The sequence below is a fragment of the Anomaloglossus baeobatrachus genome, chromosome 11, assembly GCF_048569485.1.
Source record: "Anomaloglossus baeobatrachus isolate aAnoBae1 chromosome 11, aAnoBae1.hap1, whole genome shotgun sequence".
NCBI lineage: Eukaryota > Metazoa > Chordata > Amphibia > Anura > Aromobatidae > Anomaloglossus > Anomaloglossus baeobatrachus.
This window is the reverse complement of record NC_134363.1, coordinates 50276194-50291619: the sequence shown is the minus strand read 5'-3', so window position 1 is coordinate 50291619 and position 15426 is coordinate 50276194. Positions and strand designations below refer to the sequence as shown.

Genomic DNA, 15426 nt, shown 5'->3' with positions numbered 1-15426 from the left:
ATCTTGCACCAAGGCGTCTACCGCCAGAGCTCTTTGATCGCGAGACCGCGCCATGAAGGTCGGGACCTTGTTGTTGTGCCGAGACGCCATTAAGTCGACGTCCGGCACCCCCCAGCGGCGACAGATTTCCTGAAACACGTCCGGGTGAAGGGACCACTCCCCTGCGTCCATACCCTGGCGACTGAGGAAGTCTGCTTTCCAGTTTTCCACGCCCGGGATGTGAACCGCGGATATGGTGGATGCTCTGTCCTCCACCCACATCAGAATCCGCCGGACTTCCTGGAAGGCTTGCCGGCTGCGTGTCCCTCCTTGGTGGTTGATGTATGCCACCGCTGTGGAGTTGTCCGACTGAATTCGGATCTGCTTTCCTTCCAGCCACTGCTGGAAGGCTAGTAGGGCCAGATACACTGCCCTGATTTCCAGAACATTGATCTGAAGGGTGGACTCCTGCTGAGTCCACGTCCCCTGAGCCCTGTGGTGGAGAAAAACTGCTCCCCACCCTGACAGACTCGCGTCTGTCGTGACCACTGCCCAGGATGGGGGAAGGAAGGATCTTCCCTGCGATAAAGAGGTGGGAAGAAGCCACCACTGCAAAGAGTCCTTGGTCGTCTGGGAAAGGGAGACTTCCCTGTCCAGGGATGTTGACTTCCCGTCCCATTGGCGGAGAATGTCCCACTGAAGTGGGCGCAGGTGAAACTGCGCAAACGGGACTGCCTCCATTGCTGCCACCATCTTCCCTAGGAAGTGCATGAGGCGCCTTAAGGGGTGCGACTGACCTTGAAGGAGAGACTGCACCCCTGTCTGTAGTGACCGCTGCTTGTCCAGCGGAAGCTTCACTATCGCTGAGAGAGTATGAAACTCCATGCCAAGATACGTTAGTGATTGGGTCGGTGACAGATTGGACTTTGAAAAGTTGATGATCCACCCGAAAGCCTGGAGAGTCTCCAGCGCAACATTCAGGCTGAGTTGGCATGCCTCTTGAGAGGGTGCTTTGACAAGTAGATCGTCCAAGTAAGGGATCACCGAGTGTCTCTGAGAGTGCAAGATCGCTACCACTGCCGCCATGACCTTGGTGAAAACCCGTGGGGCTGTCGCCAGACCAAATGGCAGAGCTACGAATTGAAGATGGTCGTCTCCTATCACGAAACGCAGAAAGCGTTGGTGCTCTGTAGCAATCGGCACGTGGAGATAAGCATCTTTGATGTCTATTGATGCCAGGAAATCTCCTTGAGACATTGAGGCAATGACGGAGCGGAGGGATTCCATCCGGAACCGCCTGGCGTTCACATGCTTGTTGAGCAGTTTTAGGTCCAGAACAGGACGGAATGAGCCGTCCTTTTTTGGCACCACAAAGAGATTGGAGTAAAAACCTTGTCCTTGTTCCTGAAGAGGAACAGGGATCACCACTCCTTCTGCTCTTAGAGAGCCCACCGCCTGCAGAAGGGCATCTGCTCGGTCGGGATGTGGGGAAGTTCTGAAGAACCGAGGCCGAGGACGAGAACTGAACTCTATCCTGTACCCGTGAGACAAAATGTCTGTTACCCACCGGTCCTTGACCTGTGGCAGCCAAATGTCGCAAAAGCGGGAGAGCCTGCCACCGACCGAGGATGCGGAGAGAGGAGGCCGAAAGTCATGAGGCAGCCGGCTTGGAAGCGGTTCCTCCGGTTGCTTTCTTGGGGCGTGAGTGAGCCCGCCAGGAATCCGAGCTCCTTTGCTCCTTCTGAGTCCCTTTGGACGAGGAGAATTGGGGCTTGCCCGAGCCTCGAAAGGACCGAAACCTCGACTGCCACTTCCTCTGTTGAGGTTTGCTTGATCTGGGCTGGGGTAAGGAGGAGTCCTTACCCTTGGACTGTTTAATGATTTCAGCCAGTTGCTCACCAAACAGTCTGTCTCCAGATAGTGGCAAGCTGGTTAAACATTTCTTGGAAGCAGAATCTGCTTTCCATTCCTTTAACCACAAGGCTCTGCGCAAAACCACAGAGTTGGCGGACGCCATTGAGGTACGGCTCGTAGAGTCCAGTACCGCATTGATAGCGTAGGTCGCAAACGCAGACATTTGCGTAGTTAAGGACGCCACTTGCGGGACTGCTGGACGTATGATAGAGTCCACCTGCGCCAGACCAGCTGAAATAGCTTGGAGTGCCCACACGGCCGCGAATGCTGGAGCAAACGACGCGCCGATAGCTTCGTAGACAGATTTTAACCAAAGGTCCATCTGTCTGTCATTGGCATCTTTAAGTGAAGCCCCGTCTTCCACTGCAACTATGGATCTAGCCGCAAGCCTGGAGATTGGGGGGTCCACCTTTGGACACTGGGTCCAGCGTTTGACCACGTCAGGGGGAAAGGGATAACGTGTATCCTTAAGACGTTTGGAGAAACGCTTGTCTGGATAAGCATGGTGTTTCTGGACTGCTTCTCTGAAGTCAGCGTGGTCCAGAAAAGTACTCAGTTTACGCTTGGGATACCTGAAATGGAATTTCTCCTGCTGAGCAGCTGCCTCCTCTGCTGAAGGGGCTGGGGGAGAAATGTCCAATAGTCTATTGATGGCCGCTATAAGGTCATTTACCATGGCGTCACCGTCAGGGGTATCTATCACAGACATCTTGTCAGCAAAAACTGCAAACTCTGTTCCCATCACCGGGGCAGGGTTCACAGGCGTCTCTGCCTGGTCCACTACCACCATAGACTCCGGCTGACGAAGTGGCACAGGGATCGAACATTGCACACAATGGGGATCATTGGAACCTGCCGGTAGATCAGCCCCACATGCGGCACAAGCAGCGTATACAGCCTGTGTCTTGGCACCCTTGCGTTTTGCAGGTGACATGTTGTTGTCTCCTCAGAGCAATATAGGGTCTACAGCCAAGAAGCGACCTTACAGTGCAAATATATATGAATATATGGTACAGAGAAAAGAGTACACCAATATCACACTGTGGCACTAGAGGGGCCAGCACTAATGTGCTGCTTACCGCCCGCTTAACGCGGGTGTGTGGTCGCCAGAAATCCCTTGTCTGAGTCTCCCAGGGCTATGTCCGTTCTCCAGCCAGACTGCATGCAGGAATGGCTGCCGGCGTCCTGTGGAGAGGGGCGGGCCCTGGGCGTGTGCAGACAAAGTGCGGGAAACCTGCGATCCCACTGTGCCAAGTGAGAGGGCTGGAGTATGTAAATAAGACTCCAGCCCTCGGCGCCGACTATCGTACAGCGTCTCTCCCCTTCCCTGAGTGACAGGGTGGGGGCGGGAACGAAGCGGAGCTAGGCCGCAAAAGCCGGGGACTAAATTTATAAGCGCCGCCGTCGTAAAAGCACGGTCGGCGCTAAGTCCCCGGCGCACCACAAGTCTCAGCCGCGCCGCCGCTCCAGGGGCGGTCGGCGCGGCAGTCCCCAACACATAAAGTCCCTCAGCAAAGTTGCAGAGACTGTAGCCCTAGCGCTCAGCGCTACTGTCCCCGGCGCACTAGCACACCCAGCAAGTCTGGAGTGTGCGCGGCCTTTCCATACGGGGACACAGAGTACCTGTTAATGTTGCAGGGCCTTGTCCCTGAACGGTACCCAGCTCCGTATCCAGCAGGTTCTATGGGTCTGTGGATGGAGCCCGGCCTCAGGGCTTGGGGGCCGGTAAGATCCCACTTCCTCAGAGCCCCTCAGGGGGATGGGGAAGGAAAGCAGCATGTGGGCTCCAGCCTCCGTACCCGCAATGGGTACCTCAACCTTGACAAACCACAAGTGGGGTGAGAAGGGAGCATGCTGGGGGCCCTATATGGGCCCTCTTTTCTTCCATCCGATATAGTCAGCAGCTACTGCTGACTAAACAGTGGAGCTATGCGTGGATGTCTGACCTCCTTCGCACAAAGCTTGAAAACTGAGCATCCCGTGTTCCCACGGGGGGTGTATAGCCAGAAGGGGAGGGGCCTTACACTTTTTAGTGTAATGCTTTGTGTGGCCTCCGGAGGCAGTAGCTATACACCCAATCGGCTGGGTCTCCCAATGGAGCGCCGAAGAAAATCAAATTGTTTGGGCGCACGGCAGAGCTCGGAAGGGAAGGCGCGCCATTTGAATTTTTGAACGCAAAATTAGCTGCACTCATTAGCGGACGCCATGTCGGGTTTGAAGACCCCCTGAGGTGCCTAAACAATGGAGCTACCCCACAAGTGACCCCATTTTGGAAACTAGAGCCCTCAAATATTTTTTCTAGATGTTTGGTGAGCACTTTGAACACCTGGGGGCTTCACAGAAGTTTTTTTTTTTTACCACAAAACTGTTGCTTCAACTAGGTAGCTTTTTTTCCCACAAGGATAATCAGGAAAAAATGCACCATAAAATGTATTGTATTGTATTGCATTTGTGGTGGAAAGTAATTGTTTGGGCGCATGGCGGGGCTCAGAACAGAAGGAGCACCATTTGACAGCAAAATTGGTTGGAATCATTAGCGGACGCCATGTCACGTTTGGAGACCCCCTGAGGTGCCTAAACAGTGGAGCTCCCCAACAAGTGACCCCATTTTGGAAACTAGACCCCTCAAGGAGTTTATGTAGATGTTTATCGAGCCCCAAGGGGCTCCACAGAAGTTCATAATGTTGAGCCATGAATACACTTTCTTCACCACAAACCTGTTACTTGAACCAGGTAGCTTTTGTTTTCACAAGGGTATCAGGAAAAAATGCACCACGGGCAGGGGCCATCACGGGAGCGTGCAGGGGGCATCACGGGAGCGCGCAGGGGCTGCAAGGTGAGCACAGTACTCACGTGGAGCAGGAGAAGTGATATCAGCGGCGGCAGCAGCAGCGGTGGCGTGGTACCACAAGTACCAGCCAGTGCACGCTGCAGACATGTTGGGGGGAGGGCTTCCCAGACCAGCACAGGCCTGGGGAGGGCGGCCACCTGCAGATCAGACCGCCCCACTGCACACGGATTGGAGCAATCGTGCTATGACGCGCAATCAGTGCTGCGGGGGGGGGGGGGGGGGGCGACATGTTTGAGGTCCAGCTGTGATGTGCAACAGCATCTCAGCCGGATCTCACAGTATCGCACTAATTCAGGCATTATTTTTGCCGAAATTAGTGCGAACAATGTGGTTGGCTGTTCAGATTTGAACAGCCAATCACATCGATTGTCGATGTGGAGTGGCGATGCCACCCCCCCCTGGGGTCAAGCAAAGGTCCCCTGCTGTAAGAAACAGCAGGGGACATCATTTGAAAGCCGTTGCTATGGCCACGGCAATCAAATGAACTTTAGGCAGTAAAGTTACATCCCTGGTCGTTAAGTCACGTTAAAAATAGGATTTCTTTGTCGCTCCATTGGGAGACCCAGACAATTGGGGTGTATAGCTTCTGCCTCCGGAGGCCACACAAAGTATTACACTTTAAAAAGTGTAACCCCTCCCCTCTGCCTATACACCCTCCCGTGCATCACGGGCTCCTCAGTTTTATGCTTTGTGTGGAAGGAGGCACACATCCACTCATGCATTCTCATATTAGTTATGTCGGTTGGAAGAAAAGAGGGCCCCCACGGGGCCCCCGGCATGTTCCCTTCTCACCCCACTACGTCGGCGGTGTTGTTAAGGTTGAGGTACCCATTGCGGGTACAAAGGCCGGAGCCTCATGCCGTCTCCTTCACCATCCCTTAGCGGCTGGATGTAATTTTACTGCCCGCGGTCGTGAAGGGGTTAATCAGAGCAACAATGTAGGGGCCAAGAGCCCGATTGAAAGGATGTGTCACTTACTCTAGTTTCAATACAATCAGTGTTTTATCAGCAGATCACTGCAGAACTAGGTGTCGCATGCAAGGCAGTCCAGCTAATCTGTGTAACCCCCGCCCCCACCACTGATTAAATACATTGTGAGCCAATCAGTGGTGGGTTTATACACAGCTCAGCATTCTGAGCTGTTACAGCTACAGCAGAGAAAACTGGGATTCTAGCAAAAGTGCACCAGGCAGACCAGTAAGTGGTTTCTCTGTATACTATCTCTTGGAGTCACTGGATTACACTGCGAGCAGGGGACAGTAATCAGACTCATCATCGGCTTCTCCTTACACTGCGGTTTTGCATCTGCACTTGTTTGTGGTTGGTGATCACTTGTCGGATGCCATTGACAAAGCCGCTCTGATCGTACGGAATCAAACCCATGAAGATCTTCTTTTTGGAGGAGTACAGCAACATGAGGACCCGGACTTCACATGGAGTGGTGTGCGGAAAGTGTACACAGCCGGCCTAAAACAGCAAGAGTAACAAGTCAGGGAAAGGGAAAGGTCTTTAGCTGTAAGACATGTAGAAGCCTATGATGTGTGTATCATCTATACTTACAAAGCCGTTACCCATGATCCGGTAGAGACCCTTGAGAGATTCTAGATCCTTGTTGGTGAAGTGGAATTGCACCATGCGAGAGTTCCTGAATAAGGGTCCTAAGGTGGTCTGCAACAAGAGAAAAGCAGCTAGGGCAAGTGCAAAAAAAAAACAAAAAAACCCAACACTTACATCACAGCACAATGCTAGCCGTGCACATTAAACAATCATTCGGCTAACAACGCTCTCACGCGACACCCCCATACATAGGAACGCTGCTGCCGCACTTTCCTCTAGCGGTGCCTTACATTGTTAGCAAACAAAAGAAATGGACGCAAAAAAAAAATTTAACAGGTTGTATGCTTCCCCCTCCCAACATCAGTCACAAGAGCAGTGAAGCCCCAAACACAACAGACCCCACATTAATAGACTCATCCTTTGTGTTTGGGGGCCTTAATAAAAAGGACCGGTCCAGAGGTCAAAAGTTGACAGTTTCTGCTCTTATTTTATTACCCCTGTTCCCTCGAGTATAATTTATTAATTATGAAATCTGCCATATGGTCCAAGGGATATGGCTCTTTTTATTTTCAGTCTTTTACAAGGAGGTGTGGCTCACCGGATCCTCAGGGGCGTGTCTTTAGACAGCTTTTCATAATTACCTTGTGAACAACACCCCCTTGTAAAGAGCATTATAATTAGCATGGAAGAAAAAATTATATTATATTATAATATATATATATATATATATATATATATATATATATATATATATATATATATATATATATATATATATATATATATATATATATATATATATATATATATATATATATAATGTGTGAAGGGAATTTTGTTTACTTACCGTAAATTCCTTTTCTTCTAGCTCCTATTGGGAGACCCAGACAATTGGGTGTATAGCTTCTGCCTCCGGAGGCCACACAAAGTAATACAATTTAAAAAGTGTAACCCCCTCCCCTCTGCCTATACACCCTTCCGTGCATCACGGGCTCCTCAGTTTTGGTGCAAAAGCAGGAAGGAGAAAACTTATAAATTGGTCTAGGGTAAATGCAATCCGAAGGATGTTCGGAGAACTGAAAACCATGAACCAAAAGAACAATTCAACATGAACAACATGTGTACACAAAAGAACAACCAGCCCGAAGGGAACAGGGGCAGGTGCTGGGTCTCCCAATAGGAGCTAGAAGAAGAAGGGAATTTTGTTTACTTACCGTAAATTCCTTTTCTTCTAGCTCTAATTGGGAGACCCAGACAATTGGGTGTATAGGCTATGCCTCCCGGAGGCCGCACAAAGTATTACACTCAAAAGTGTTAAGCCCCTCCCCTTCTGCCTATACACTCCCCGTGCTCCCACGGGCTGCTCAGTTTTGGTGCAAAAGCCAGAAGGAGGAAAAAGAATTATAAACTGGTTTAAAGTAACTTCAATCCGAAGGAATATCGGAGAACTGAAACCATTCAACATGAACAACATGTGTACACAAAAAAACAGGGGCGGGTGCTGGGTCTCCCAATTAGAGCTAGAAGAAAAGGAATTTACGGTAAGTAAACAAAATTCCCTTCTTTGTCGCTCTATTGGGAGACCCAGACAATTGGGACGTCCAAAAGCAGTCCCTGGGTGGGTAAAATAATACCTCGTAATAGAGCCGTAAAACGGCCCGTTCCTACAGGTGGGCAACCGCCGCCTGAAGGACTCGTCTACCTAGGCTGGCATCCGCCTAAGGATAGGTATGCACCTGATAGTGCTTCGTGAAAGTGTGCAGGCTCGACCAGGTAGCCGCCTGACACACCTGCTGAGCCGTAGCCTGGTGCCTCAAAGCCCAGGACGCACCCACGGCTCTGGTAGAATGGGCCTTCAGCCCTGAGGGAACCGGAAGCCCAGTCGAACGGTAAGCTTCGATAATTGGCTCCTTGATCCACCGAGCCAGGGTTGATTTGGAAGCCTGTGACCATTTACGCTGGCCAGCGACAAGGACAAAGAGTGCCTCCGAGCGGCGCAGGGGCGCCGTACGAGGAATGTAGAGTCTGAGTGCTCTCACCAGATCTAACCAGCGCAAATCCTTTTCACATTGGTGAACTGGATGAGGACAAAAAGAAGGTAAGGAGATATCCTGATTGAGATGAAAGGGGGATACCACCTTAGGGAGAAATTCCGGAACCGGACACAGAACCACCTTGTCCTGGTGAAACACCAGGAAAGGGGCTTTGCATGACAGCGCTGCTAGCTCAGACACTCTTCTAAGTGAAGTGACTGCAACTAGGAAAACCACTTTCTGCGAAAGGCGTGAGAGAGAAATATCCCTCATTGGCTCGAATGGTGGTTTCTGAAGAACCGTCAGCACCCTGTTCAGAACCCAGGGTTCTAACGGCCGCTTGTATGGAGGGACGATGTGACAAACCCCATGCAGGAACGTGCGTACCTGTGGAAGTCTGGCTAGGCGCTTCTGGAAAAAAACCAGAGAGCGCCGAGACTTGTCCCTTAAGGGAGCCGAGCGACAAACCCTTTTCCAGTCCAGATTGAAGGAAGGACAGAAAAGTGGGCAAGGCAAAAGGCCAGGGAGAAATACCCTGAGCAGAGCACCACGACAGGAAAATTTTCCACGTCCTGTGGTAGATCTTGGCGGACGTTGGTTTCTTAGCTTGTCTCATAGTGGCAATGACCTCTTGAGATAATCCTGAAGACGCTAGGATCCAGGACTCAATGGCCACACAGTCAGGTTGAGGGCCGCAGAATTCAGATGGAAAAACGGCCCTTGAGATAGCAAGTCTGGTCGGTCTGGCAGTGCCTACGGTTGGCCGACCGTGAGATGCCACAGATCCGGGTACCACGACCGCCTCGGCCAGTCTGGAGCGACGAGGATGACGCGGCGGCAGTCGGCCCTGATCTTGTGTAACACTCTGGGCAACAGTGCCAGCGGAGGAAACACATAAGGGAGCTGAAACTGCGACCAATCCTGAATTAAGGCGTCTGCCGCCAGAGCTCTGGGACCTTGAGACCGTGCCATGAACATCGGTACCTTGTTGTTGTGTCGTGACGCCATGAGGTCGACGTCCGGCACCCCCCAGCGGCAACAGATCTCCTGAAACACGTCCGGGTGAAGGGACCATTCCCCTGCGTCCATGCCCTGGCGACTGAGATAATCCGCTTCCCAGTTTTCCACGCCTGGGATGTGAACTGCAGAGATGGTGGAGGCCGTGGCTTCCACCCACATCAAAATCCGCCGGACTTCCTGGAAGGCTTGCCGACTGCGTGTGCCGCCTTGGTGGTTGATGTATGCCACCGCTGTGGAATTGTCCGACTGAATTCGGATCTGCTTGCCTTCCAGCCACTGCTGGAATGCTTTCAGGGCAAGGTACACTGCCCGTATTTCCAGAACATTGATCTGAAGCGACGACTCTTGCTGGGTCCACGTACCCTGAGCCCTGTGGTGGAGAAAGACTGCTCCCCACCCTGACAGGCTCGCGTCTGTCGTGACCACCTCCCAGCATGGGGGTAGGAAGGATTTCCCCTTCGATAATGAAGTTGGAAGAAGCCACCACCGAAGGGAAGCTTTGGTCGCCTGAGAGAGGGAGACGGTCCTGTCGAGGGACGTCGGCTTCCTGTCCCATTTGCGTAGGATGTCCCATTGAAGAGGACGCAGGTGAAACTGCGCGAAAGGGACTGCTTCCATTGCTGCCACCATCTTCCCCAGGAAGTGCATGAGGCGCCTCAAGGGGTGTGACTGGCCTTGAAGGAGAGATTGTACCCCTTTCTGTAGTGACTGCTGCTTGATCAGCGGAAGCTTCACTATCGCTGAGAGGGTATGAAACTCCATGCTAAGATATGTCAGCGATTGGCCGGTGTCAGATTTGACTTTGGAAAATTGATGATGCACCCGAAACTCTGGAGAGTCTCCAGGGTAGCGTCGAGGCTGTGTTGGCATGCCTGTAGAGAGGGTGCCTTGATCAACAGATCGTCCAAGTACGGGATCACCGAGTGACCCCGAGAGTGGAGGACCGCTACTACAGTAGCCATAACCTTGGTGAAAACCCGTGGGGCTGTTGCCAGGCCGAACGGCAGTGCCACGAACTGCAGGTGTTCGTTCCCTATGGCGAAGCGCAAGAAGCGCTGGTGCTCTGGAGCAATCGGTACGTGGAGATAAGCATCCTTGAAATCAATCGATGCAAGGAAATCTCCCTGGGACCTTGAGGCGATGACGGAGCGGAGGGATTCCATCCGGAACCGCCTGGTCTTTACGTGTTTGTTGAGAAGTTTCAGGTCCAGGACAGGTCGAAAAGACCAGTCCTTCTTTGGGACCACAAACAAGTTGGAGTAAAAACCGTGGCCCTGTTGCTGAAGAGGAACAGGGACCACCACTCCTTCTGCCTTCAGAATGCCCAGCGCCTACAGAACAGCCTCGGCTCGCTCGGGAGGCGGGGATGACCTGAAGAATCGAGTCGGGGGACGAGAGGTGAACTCTATCTTGTAACCGTGAGACAGAATGTCTCTCACCCAGCGGTCTTTTATTCGTGGCAGCCAGGTGTCGCAAAAGCGGGAGAGCCTGCCACCGACCGAGGATGCGGAATGAGGAGGTCGAAAGTCATGAGGAAGCCGCTTTGTTAGCTGCCCCTCCGGTGGTCTATTTCGGACGTGACTTAGACCGCCATGCATCAGAGTTCCTTTGCTCTTTCTGAGGCCTTTTGGACGAGGCGAATTGGGACCTGCCCGCGCCCCGAAAGGACCGAAACCTCGACTGCCCTCTCCTCTGTTGGGGTATGTTCGGTTTGGGCTGGGGTAAGGATGTATCCTTTCCCTTGGATTGTTTGATGATTTCATCCAACCGCTCGCCAAACAATCTGTCGTTACAAATTGGCAAACTGGTTAAGCGCTTTTTGGAAGCAGAATCTGCCTTCCATTCCCGTAGCCACAAGGCCCTGCGGAGTACCACCGAATTGGCGGCTGCCACCGCCGTACGGCTCTCAGAGTCCAGGACAGCATTACTAGCGTAAGACACAAATGCCGAGGCCTGAGTGGTAAAGGACGCCACTTGTGGCGCGGCCGTGCATGTGGCTGCTTCAATTTGCGCTTGATCTGCTGAGATAGCTTGTAGCGCCCATACAGCTGCGAATGCTGGGGCAAAAGAAGCGCCGATAGCTTCATAGATGGATTTCAACCAGAGCTCCATCTGCCTGTCAGTGGCATCCTTGAGTGAACCCTCATCTTCCACTGCAAGTATGGATCTAGCCGCCAGTCTGCAGATTGGAGGATCCACTTTGGGACACTGAGTCCAACCTTTAACCACGTCAGGTGGAAAGGGATAATGTGTATCCTTAAGGCGCTTAGAAAAACGCTTATCTGGACAAGCATGGTGATTCTGGACTGCCTCTCTGAAATTGGAGTGGTCCAGAAACATACTCGGTGTACGCTTGGGGAACCTGAACCGGAATTTCTCCTGCTGAGAAGCCGACTCCTCTGCTGGAGGGACTGAGGGAGAAATATCCAGCATTTGATTGATGGATGCAATAAGATCGTCCACTATGGCGTCCCCGTCTGGAGTATTAAGATTGAGAGCGCCCTCAGGATTTTATCAACCCGAGATTCCCCTCGCTGAGACCCTGAACAATATGATGATGTCGAGGGAAAATCTAAGCGAGCTCGCTTAGTCGGTCTGGGGCTGGGGTCTGTGTCAGAACCCTCAGCCTGGGGTCTATGAGATACCCCGGGAGGACATTGTTGGTCCAACTGAGGGGGGCCAGGGAACAAAGATTCAACAGAGTTCCTGTGCTGAGATACCGGCCTGTACTGCAAGGCTTCTAGTATCTTCGCCATAGTCTCAGAGAGTTTTGCAAACTCTGTCCCCGTCACCTGGACATTGTCAGCAGGTGGCTCCCCCTGGGCCCCTCTTAGTAGAGGCTCTGGCTGAGTAAGTGCCACAGGGCCCGAGCCAGGGCTGTGGAGTCGGAGTCGGAGTCGTGGAGTCGGAGTCGGAGTTCATTTTGGTGGAGTCGGAGTCGGAGTCGGTATAAAATGCACCGACTCCGACTCCTAAAATATATAATAAATTGGGGACAGGAGTGCAATGCAGAATGTGCTGAATATTTTACTAAATAATAACATTTAGTATAATGCTTATATTTAAGTGAAAAATTTATTGTAGTACAATGTGAACATCAGACATTTAATTGTTTTTATGATACAATAATCAAGATATTTGGATAGAACATAAAATATTTATTGGAATACAACTTTAGAACACAAAAAACTAATAAATTGTAAATATGTAATATATATATATATATATATCAGTGTATACACACACACAAGATATATATGTAATCTACTGTATATTACATAGTGTATTACATATTTACAATTTATTACAGTTTTTTGTGTTCTAAAGTTGTATTCCAATAAATATATTTTATGTTCTATCCAAATATCTTGATTATTGTATCATAAAAATTATTAAATGTCTGATGTTCACATACACATATTCATGTACTACAATAAATTTTTCACCTAACTATAACCAATATATGTAGGAGTCGGAGTCGGAGCCGGAGTCGGAGTCGGAGCCGGAGTCGGAGTCGGTGCAAGAGAATTTGAGGAGTCGGAGTCGGAGTCGAAGGTTTGGCTTACCGACTCCACAGCCCTGGCCCGAGCACTGTACACAATGAGGGTCAGTGGAACCTGCCGGTAGCGGGGTCGTACATACGGCGCAGGCAGCATAATAAGTCTGTGTTTTGGCACCCTTTTGTGGGCGCCATGCTATTATCTTCCCTGAGCATACACAATAGGGTTTATAGCTAGAAATCAACTGTGCACTATACAGTGTAAAATAAACATAATATGATACACTACTGCACAATGGGGCTAGCACCACAGGTGCTTGCCACCAGAGTCCCTGCCTGGGTCTCCCAGATTTTGTCCCTCTCTGCAGCGTCCGAGGAGCTGACAGGAATGCTTCCTGAGGAGAGGAGGGAGTGACCCAGAAAAAGTGCGGGAACTGGTGCCTGCACTGTGCACAGTGAGGGGAGTGGAGTATGCAAAGCATGCTCCAGCCCTCAGTGCTGCTCGTTCTGTGCAGCGTCCCGCCCTTCCCCTGCCTGTCAGGGCTATGGGCGGGAGGAAAGGAAACTAGGCCGCAACCAAGCCGGGGACTCTAGTAATAAACGCGGCCGCCGTAAAAGCGCGGCCGGCGTGGAAGTCCCCGGCGCACTACAAGTCCCAGCCGCGCCGCAGTGTCCAAGGCAGCGGCGGTCAAAGCGGCAGTCCCTATACATAAACACACTCAGCAACGCTGAGTGTGTAATGGCACATATTAACCTGGGCAGCGCCGCGGTCCCGGGTGCACTAGCACACCCAGCAAAGCTGGAGTGTTGCTGTGCGCGGTCCCCACGGGGACACAGAGTACATCCAAGTAGCAGGGCCATGTCCCTGAACGATACCCGGCTCCTATCCAGCAGGCTCCACAGGAGTTGTGGATGAAGCACGGTCTCATGTGCCTGGAGACCGATAGGATCCCACTTCCACCAGAACCCTGAGGGGGATGGGGAAGGAAAACAGCATGTGGGCTCCAGCCTCCGTAACCGCAATGGATACCTCAACCTTACAACACCACCGACAAGAGTGGGGTGAGAAGGGAGCATGCTGGGGGCCCTATATGGGCCCACTTTTCTTCCATCCGACATGGTCAGCAGCTGCTGCTGACCAATCTGTGGAGCTGTGCGTGCGTGTCTGACCTCCTTCGCACAAAGCAAAAAACTGGGCAGCCCGTGGGAGCACGGGGAGTGTATAGGCAGAAGGGGAGGGGCTTAACACTTTTGAGTGTAATACTTTGTGCGGCCTCCGGAGGCATAGCCTATACACCCAATTGTCTGGGTCTCCCAATAGAGCGACAAAGAAAAGGAATTTACGGTAAGTAAACAAAATTCCCTTCTTCTTTGTCGCTCCATTGGGAGACCCAGACAATTGGGACGTCCAAAAGCAGTCCCTGGGTGGGTAAAAGAATACCTCAATAAAAAGAGCCGCAACGGCCCCCTCTTACAGGTGGGCAAACGCCGCCTGAAGGACTCGCCTACCTAGACTGGCGTCTGCCGAAGCATAGTGTTTCGTGAAAGTGTGCAGACTAGACCACGTAGCTGCCTGACACACCTGCTGAGCCGTAGCCCGGTGCCGCAATGCCCAGGACGCACCCACGGCTCTGGTAGAATGGGCTTTCAGCCCCAAAGGAAGCGGAAGCCCAGAAGAACGGTAGGCTTCGAGAATCGGTTCCTTGATCCACCGAGCCAAGGTTGACTTAGAAGCCTGCGAACCCTTACGCTGGCCAGCGACAAGGACAAAGAGCGCATCTGTACGACGCAGGGGCGCCGTGCGAGACACGTAGTGTCGGAGTGCTCTCACCAGATCCAAAGAGTGCAAATCCTTTTCACATTGGTGAATTGGATTAGGACAAAATGAAGGTAAGGAGATATCCTGATTGAGATGAAAAGGAGATACCACCTTAGGGAGAAAATCCGGGACCGGACGCAGAACCACCTTATCCTGGTGAAACACCAGGAAGGGGGCTTTGCATGACAGCGCTGCCAGCTCAGACACTCTCCGGAGTGATGTAACTGCCACTAGAAAGGCCACCTTCTGCGAAAGACGTGATAAAGAGACATCCCGCAGCGGCTCGAAAGGTGGCTTCTGAAGAGCCGTTAGTACCCTGTTAAGATCCCAGGGTTCCAGCGGACGCTTGTAAGGTGGGACTATGTGGCAAACTCCCTGCAGGAACGTGCGGACCTGCGGAAGCCTGGCTAGGCGCTTTTGAAAAAATACGGAGAGCGCCGATACTTGGCCCTTGAGAGAGCCGAGTGACAAACCCTTGTCCATTCCGGATTGAAGGAATGAAAGAAAAGTGGGTAAGGCAAACGGCCATGGAAGAAAACAGTTATCAGAGCACCAGGATAAGAAGATTTGCCAAGACCTGTAATAGATCTTGGCGGACGTTGGCTTCCTGGCCTGTCTCATGGTGGCAATGACATCCTGAGATAACCCTGAAGAGGCTAGGAGCCAGGACTCAATGGCCACACAGTCAGGTTGAGGGCCACGGAATTCAGATGGAAAAACGGGCCTTGAGACAGCAAGTCTGGGCGGTCTGGAA

The 15426-nt window shown here is 51.8% G+C and overlaps 1 protein-coding gene across 3 annotated transcripts in view; it reads right to left on the bottom strand.

Annotated features, from left to right (window-relative positions):
* Positions 1 to 15426, bottom strand: part of MED25 (mediator complex subunit 25) — a 181264-nt gene that overhangs the window by 32273 nt on the left and 133565 nt on the right. For all 3 annotated transcript variants that reach the window (XM_075329202.1, XM_075329204.1, XM_075329203.1), the window contains exons 14-15: positions 6305 to 6412; positions 6035 to 6211 (exon numbers count right to left, since the gene is read on the bottom strand). In XM_075329202.1, coding sequence (XP_075185317.1) covers positions 6035 to 6211; positions 6305 to 6412 — 285 coding nt within the window. The remainder of the gene's footprint in view (positions 1 to 6034; positions 6212 to 6304; positions 6413 to 15426) is intronic.